General features: G+C 40.1%; 1 protein-coding gene across 2 annotated transcripts in view; it reads left to right on the forward strand.

Moving 5' to 3' along the window:
* The window catches only part of BRWD1 (bromodomain and WD repeat domain containing 1), a 44420-nt gene extending 41920 nt beyond the window's left edge, over window positions 1–2500 (forward strand). For both annotated transcript variants that reach the window (XM_081198738.1, XM_081198739.1), the window contains exon 42: window positions 109–2500. In XM_081198738.1, coding sequence (XP_081054864.1) covers window positions 109–1151 — 1043 coding nt within the window. In that variant the 3' untranslated portion in view covers window positions 1152–2500. The remainder of the gene's footprint in view (window positions 1–108) is intronic.
* The last annotated feature ends 5455 nt before the right edge of the window (window positions 2501–7955 follow it).

Consider the following 7955-nt stretch of genomic DNA (forward strand, 5'->3'; position numbering starts at 1 on the left):
TATAATAGAGTTTGGTTTTGAATTTTTACTTCAGTATATCATTTGTCTAAATGCACTCATTTCTGTTGGGAATAAAGTATTTTGAAATTTAAAACTTTTCTCTTGTAGAATCAACCCGAGTGATAAGGCAAAGTCCAGTATTACTCCGGAACAGGAAGAATTGCAGAAATTCTGCAGAATTGAATAGTGAAACAAGCAATATCAAAACCCCTAATGGAAAGAAAATCCCACGCCGTAGTGCTACTGTGGCTGCAAGCAAAATCAAGCTAATTAGTGATGCCAAGGAAGAGTTCTCAAGTTCAGAAGTTAGATACCCTAAAAGCAGGTACAGAAAATTGCCTCATCGCAATGCCTCTGCTGCGGCCAGAAAGATGATATTGGATGTTGCACCTTCACCCTCTGAAAGTGAAGCAGAACTAAAGGAATGTGAGCTCAGACAGAAACAGTTTCAGACCTCCTCTTACAGAGCTAAAAAATCTAGCAGAGAACCAGAGCAGAAACATTTTGACTCTGAAGTAGAAAGTGTGGTGGAACAAAAGAGCAGACGGAGGAGAGCCCCAAGGAGACGGTCTCTCACACCTGTGCGTAAAACAGTTCCTAAAAGGAAAAAACGTGCAGTAGAATTTTCTGAAGACGAATCCTCCAGTAGCATGTCTGCAGAGGACATAGATTCAAGCCAGCCACTGCTTCCTGATAACCATAATGTTTCCGAATTGGAAAAAGAAGATAGTGATAAAAATATGAGGAGTACAACAGAGACTGGAAAAGGAGAGAGAAAACAAAGAAGTTCTTTGTCAAAAACCCCTGGAACTTCAAGGAACTCAAAACCGGAACCTGATGGCAGTTCCAATTATTCTTCTGCTTCAGAATCTCAAACAGATTCAAAAAATATTGACAGTAGGAGAACTAGAAAGACAAAAAAGAGGAAAAGGAAAGCCATTTCAATAGATGACACTTTAAATGATGGCTTTTCTGAACCTTCCAAAATACCGCAGAGAAGGAAACGGCCAAAAGTGAATGAAGAGAATGATTCTGAGGAATTGGATTATACCAAGTATAAAAGAGGGAATCGGCGTTCCAAAATTAGAACTAGAAATGGGGGCAGGAGAACTGTAAGATATGCAGATGATGAAGATGACTGTGAAATGTAACCTTGACAGGAAAATCTAGCCCACTTTCCTTTTGCTAGTGATACTAGCAAGATGTTGAATCTTCTCTTCCTCTAATTCAGGGAATATATTTATATTTTTCTATGAAAAAGTTAAATGTGGAGGCTCTCCTTTTCATAATATGACTTGCACATGCCTGCCTATGTAGCAGCATTTAGCACATATGCCAAAATGTGCCTCATTGTAAGGGGCAAACTTTTGTCTTCAATGGTATTTTGCTAAATATAGTAAGTGGTGGGAGGGGGCTGAATAAAACATTAGGCAAACACAGCTTAAAAGCTGTTTGTTTAGACAGTATTATGGTGCTGCAGACACTACCTATGTCTTGCCATATTAGCGTGTTTAAAGAACAGATGAATGAACAGCCTGGTGTTTTAAGAACCCGTATATCAGTGACAGACTAGCTTCTCATACTGTATTTTGTAAACAACTTAAAAGTGGTTACTGATTTAAAAACACACACCAGATATGAGAAATAGGCACCCAAAGTAACAACCTGTTAAAATGAGCGGTGCTATGGATTTCTGAAAAACACAGCTTGAACTAATCAGTAATTAAGGGGGATAAAACACTTCCTGATTATATAAATATGTCAATAAAAAGCTTCGCTGTCAGATATGTGGCTTCCATACTGTAAATTTGAGACCATTAGAATACAGGTGACCACTTGAGCCTAAGATTTTTCTTTGTGTGAATTTTTGTTACAAAACAAGCAAAAACTTAAGTTTGTGCTTTTTTTAATTCAAAATGGATTAAAACTTTTAATGCTCAGAGTGCTAGTATTTAAGGTGTTTTTGCTAAAGTTTGATGCCTAATTCCTTAAGATATAATTATTTATAACTTAGATAATTGGTGCACTTAAGCCACCCCAGCTCCTGATTTATTTTTTTTCAAAGTAAAGCACCTTCATGTTGGTGGTGTTTAGGTTGGCACTGTTGGAAACAAAAGTAATTTCACTTCATTATTGTATATCAAGAATGGAAGTAAATAGTAATACCACCCCATTTGGATTACCTTCTCTAGGATGTTATTTAAACTTCTTCCCCTTCCTGGGGAGTGATCTGTTTGCTTTGTATGACCCCCATTTGTTCTAATTCTGTGAAAATTCTGTATAAGTATACCAGGTATTTAATTTATCTCTGTGGGTTTCTTGAAGTTTTATTTTGATAACTATTAATTCAGGGTTGTAAGCGGGTTGTTTTTTTTAATGAAACAAAACCCTGAACTACTGTCCTAGAAAGCTGGTTTTTTGTCTTCCACTTCTTGATTTCTCAAGGTAAAACTCCGGATAACATGGTTTGTCTATTAATAAAAGACTCCTAGTGATCAAAGTTCTTTATTTTTGTATGTTTAGTTAGAAACTGTACTTGATATGGATAAACTTGCACATTCTGTGTTTAAATGAAGCTTCTTTGGAGTAGATTTGTTTGTTTAGAATCCTTTCCTCTTGGCCATATGAAATCCTAGTTTCTTCACTCCAAAGTTCTGCATAATGGTACGTCTGTGACCAATCTTCCATATTAGTTCAAGTAAATGACAGCTGCCAACCATTCATTGTGGCTCCCAGAGGAGCCGGATGCCCCAAGGGTTCTGATGTCACTAAAGTAAAGCATACATCAAGAGTTGCAAGCTTGTGGATTATTCATAGAATCATAGAATTGTAGAGTTGGAAGGGACCCTAAGGGTCTTGTAGTCCAACCCCTTGCAATGCATGAATCTCAGCTAAAGTATCCATGGCAGATGGCCATCCAACCTCTGCTTAAGAACCTCGATGAAGGAAGATACTTGTCAATGTCCTTAAATTCTGATGCCTAGAACTGGACACTGTGTTCCAGGGGTGGCCTGACCAAGGCAGCATAGCATGATACTGTTGCTTCCTTTGTTGCCTAGAATAGCATTAGCTTTTTTTGCTGCTACATCACAATGTTGACTCATGTTAAGCTTGTAGTTTACTAAGACCCTAGATTCTTCTCATATGTACTACAGGCAATCCAAGTGTCCCCCGTCCTACATTTGTGCAGCATTGCTGTCTTAAGTGTAGGGCTGACATTCGTCTCTCTTTAATTTCTGTTAGTTGGAGCCCAGTTCTCCAATCTGTTAATATCTCGAATCCCGAGTCTGTCTCCTGCAGCATTAGCTACCCCCCTGTTTGGAGTCATCTGAAAATCTGATGAGCACCCCCTCAATTCCTTCACCCAAGTTGTTTATAAAGATGTTGGAAGAACAACAGACCCAGGACAGAACCCTGCAGCACCCCACTTGTCACTTTTTTTCTGGGGAGACAACCATGAATGAGCACTCTCTGGGTTTGGTCAGTCAACCAGCTACAAATCCACCTAATACAGTGGTGCTTCGCAAGACGAAAATAATTCGTTCCGCGAGTCTTTTCGTCTTGCGATGTTTTTCGTCTTGCAAAGCACGGTCCGTTGCAACTGCGCCTCTTCAAGCGGCTTTAAAAAAAAAGCGCAAGACGTTTTCATCTTGCGAAGCAAGCCCATAGGGAAATTCGTCTAGCGAAGCAACGCAAAACCGAAAAACCCTTTCGTCTTGCGAGGCATTCGTCTTGCGGGGCACCACTGTAGTTCCTTATCCTGCCCACATTTTACCAGCTTCTCTGCAAGAATATCATGGGGAAATTTGTCGAAGGCATTACTGTAATCACAATACACTACATCCATAGCATTTATAAGTAGCTTGTCACTGATACACCAGTCTGCCCCAGACTGTTTGGCTCAGGCTGACTCCACATATTAGTATGTGATGTAAGCAGTCCACTAGTAGTTTTTGGTAAAATGGTTCGTGTAGTGTACATATTTCTCTAGTTCATCATCAGGGTTTGTTAGGCATTTAACCATTCTCTGCATAATTCATTGGTTAGTTTAAATATTGGCTGTAGTCACTGTTTAATATGTGACGGTCTTGTGCTAGGAACAGCAAAATGCTGGTCTCCTATACATACCGTACATGGAAGAGTGCTCCACTGAGCTCAGTTTGTCTGAGTAGACATACATAGGGAACTGTATGTCTGATGCATAGGTTTGTTGGTATGGCTCGATTCCCACATGTGGAGTACATGATCAGCCTATTTGCAGCTAGGGCATTTTCACGCTAACACGAGACTATAATGAGATCATAGCTGTAATGCAGGTGAGAAGCTATCAAAATGTGTAACTACCATAGAAGTAAATTTAATAACAGCAATGCTGGGGGGGAACGGTAGTTATAATCTATTGTATCGTGAGGGGAAACAGTACAAAACACAGATGCAACATATGTTAAAAGCTTCCCCACTCTCCAGAATCACACTGATCAAATTTGGTTGCTCCTAAGCATGTTTAAAGCTCGCTCTAAAATGTCAAAAGATCTGAAAATAGATCTCCAATTTCACATGTGGTTGCCAGCACTTTTTTTTTTTTTGAAACTCTCAAGGGAGATAGGGTTGTTGGCAGCAGGTAGCTTGTAAATTACGGAATTCAATCCACAATTTTAACAAAAGGGAGTGAACACAGTGCCTTCTAGATGTCGACTCTCAGGGGTTCCAACTTCAAAAAAACAATGGGGTAAGCTTCACCCTGCATAATTGATCACAAGATGCATGCACACCATTTGAATGGCAATGCCCATCAACTTGGGAGGGGCAGGCCCCTTTAATATTTTATTGGGGGGCCCAAACCCCAAGGAGTTGGCTCCTATGTTGACTCCCAAGTCCTATCAGTCTTAGCCGATATGGTCCATTATGGGCTGTAGCCTGCAGCCTCTGCAGAGGCACTATATGGGCTCCGCTCTTCATTGACTGTTTCTGCCTCTAGGCAGAGCAGTGTCTCAGCTTCCATTTCCCCATCTAGTAAAAGTAATGCACATCCATGGTTGATATTCAGAATGTGTTCAAAAGCTGATACGGGAAAGAAGAAAACAATTGGATGATGTGAAAATGAGAGAGGAAAATAAGGTGGCATGAGAACATCGTAAGAGCTTCACTGCACTGGACTGAACGTTCTGTTGTATCTCCTGACCTTAGGGAGAAGGTGAATTATAATTAATATAAATACCATTAAACATATATGCCAGTGGCTTTCTGGAAATCAACTGCTCATAATCTGATATTGAAAGGGATGTTCTCAGCCGAACTTGAAAAGAAGTCTTTCATGTTTGAAAGTGAAGAAAGTTGACCTCATTCTTTCATCCACATGTGGTCGCCAGACTCTTGTGTTGTGGCCAGCCACAATGGCTTAGCATGGAATTTATGTTACAGAAATGTTGTTTGCTGAGTTTGAAACATATTTTAATAATTTTGTCACCTGAATGGTATCTTGATGGTCTTAAAATAACCAACTTACCGGTAAGTTCTTCTTTGTATTTATTTGGAGCAGATGTTAAAAAATCTTTAGCGTGTCCGACACATTTACATACCAGTTAACTCTTATTAAATGTGACCCTTGCCAAGTGATGGGAGTTTATTTCAAAGGATTGCAGTTCTATGTAACTGGAAGCAGATAACTGAAGATGCATCCATAGCCAGATTTTTTTATATGTATAAAATGTACTATAACCTGATTACTTTAGCATCTAATACATAGATTTTTTTAAAAAAAAATCAGGGTTGTTCATGCTAATTTATTATTTGTTTGCTGTATATTTTTCAGAATGCCAAATAAGAGTTGATCTTGAAAGGGGTGTATACTTCATTCAAATCAAGCTAGGGGCTGTATGCATGTTTGTGCCACATCTAAATTCATCCACTATGTTGCTCAGCAAACTCTTCATTTTTTACTTTCATGACTGGTCAGCCAGCTGCAGCCCAGCTGAGATATTCAAAGATAAAAAGAAAGTTATCCTATCATGTAGGTTAGTTCCATAGTCCATTCCAAAACAAACTATTCAAAAATGTTTGTTACAGAATAATATTTTTTGGGGTGGCAGGGAGTGGAGAAATAGGAATTGGTCCTAGACCCAGATCTTGAGAGTCTTCCTGTTTGTCAATAAGCTGCAGGAGCACTACTGAGAGCCAGTGTGGCATAGTGGTTAAGAGCGGTAGACTGGTGAACTGGGTTCGTGTCTCCGCTCCTCCACATGCAGCTGCTGGGTGACCTTGGGCTAGTCACACTTCTCTGAAGTCTCTCAGCCTCACTCACCTCACAGAGTGTTTGTGGTGGGGGAGGAAGAGAAAGGAGAATGTTAGCCGCTTTGAGACTCCTTTGGGTAGTGATAAAGCGGGATATCAAATCCAAACTCTTCTCTTCTACTGTACATGTGGATATTCACTTATTGCACAATGGGGAGAAGAAATCTGCATGCCATCTCCTTAAATAAGTGCTAGCAACTTCCTAAGGAACAGGGACCACAGTGCTTTCAAATGCAGCATACATGAAAACGATGTCCAGAAAGTTCAACCCAGTTATATTCAATTTCCAAAGAGGAAATATTGAAAAACAAATACTGTAGTTGAAAGAAAGTTGAAAGGGAGAGCCAAAGCATCAAATATCTTCAAGATTTTTAGCAGTCATTCAATAGCACTATAATAGAAAGCGATACAATCCCCCCCCCCCAGATTTGGAAAGGTGCAAACAAGTTCAAGAGGATGCTAAGATGGTTAACAAGTAATGTAGAGTGAAGGAACTCAGAACTTGTAAAAGGCAAAGAGACTTTCTTGAAAAAGAGGAAGTCTTTCCCAAATGAAGAAAACAAGAAGAATGCAGCAGAACAAGCTGATGAAAAAATAAGGCTTTTTAAAAAGAAAAGAAAAGAAAAGAAAAACAATGCAAGTTTATTTAAATGCATCTGAAGTAGAAACCGGACAAAGACATAGTTGGATAGGAAAGGTGTGAATGACTGAAGGAAGATAGGTTGCAGAGATGTTGCAAGAGTTCACTGTAGAAGATTTTGAACAGATAAACATCTGAGTCACTTTTGTGAGGCGATTACCTTAATAACTGAGATGACTATATAGAAGTGACAAGAGATAATAGTTCTAAGGCTAACTGACAAAGTAAAAATAAGCAAGTTGCCAGGTCTGGTGGTGTGAACTTGGCTATCTAACAAAAATGTGCAACTTCTCAGGTAAATTGTAGAAAGCTTTACTAAAATGAATGTGATTTGTTGCATGCAGAGCCAGCCCACCAAGGAGGTGGTGTGAAGCACCCACTTCTGGCAGCATAAGCGTAAGAGGCGGCACCCCACCCACTCTACCGCTTCCCCTCTTCTGCCAGAACTCCACCCTCTCGCCATCAAGAGGGAGGCATTGCTGCTTGTCTTCCCTGTCTCCGGGAATCAGGCAGATAGTCAAGATAGCAAACTTTTTCAGCAGGGAGCCGGTCCACTGTTCTTCAGACTTTGTGGGGGGCTGGACTATATTTCAGGGGGGGAAATGAATTCCTATGCCCCACAAATAACCCAGAGATGCACTTTAAATAAAAGAACACGTTCTACTCATGTAAAAACACCAGGCAGGCCCCACAAATAACTCAGAGATGCATTTTAAATAAAAGCACACATTCTACTCATCTGAAAACACGCTGATTCTCGGACCGTCCGCGGGCTGGATTGAGAAGGTGATTCGGCTGGATCTGGCCCCTGGGCCTTAGTTTGCCTCCCCATGGTGAAGAGCCCTGAAAGCGTATCATCAAAGTGGGTGAATGGGGAACAAAATGTCAAATAATGATTCATTATAACAAAGTGTCAAGTGATGGGTATTGGGGTGAACTACCCCCCCTCCCAATGCACTGGTGGAATATGAGTTAACTGCAATTACCAAGGACAAATATCATGGTGAAGAGCTTAATTCTAAAA

Source organism: Podarcis bocagei (assembly GCF_964188305.1).
Source record: "Podarcis bocagei genome assembly, chromosome: 6".
NCBI classification, from domain to species: Eukaryota; Metazoa; Chordata; class Lepidosauria; order Squamata; family Lacertidae; genus Podarcis; species Podarcis bocagei.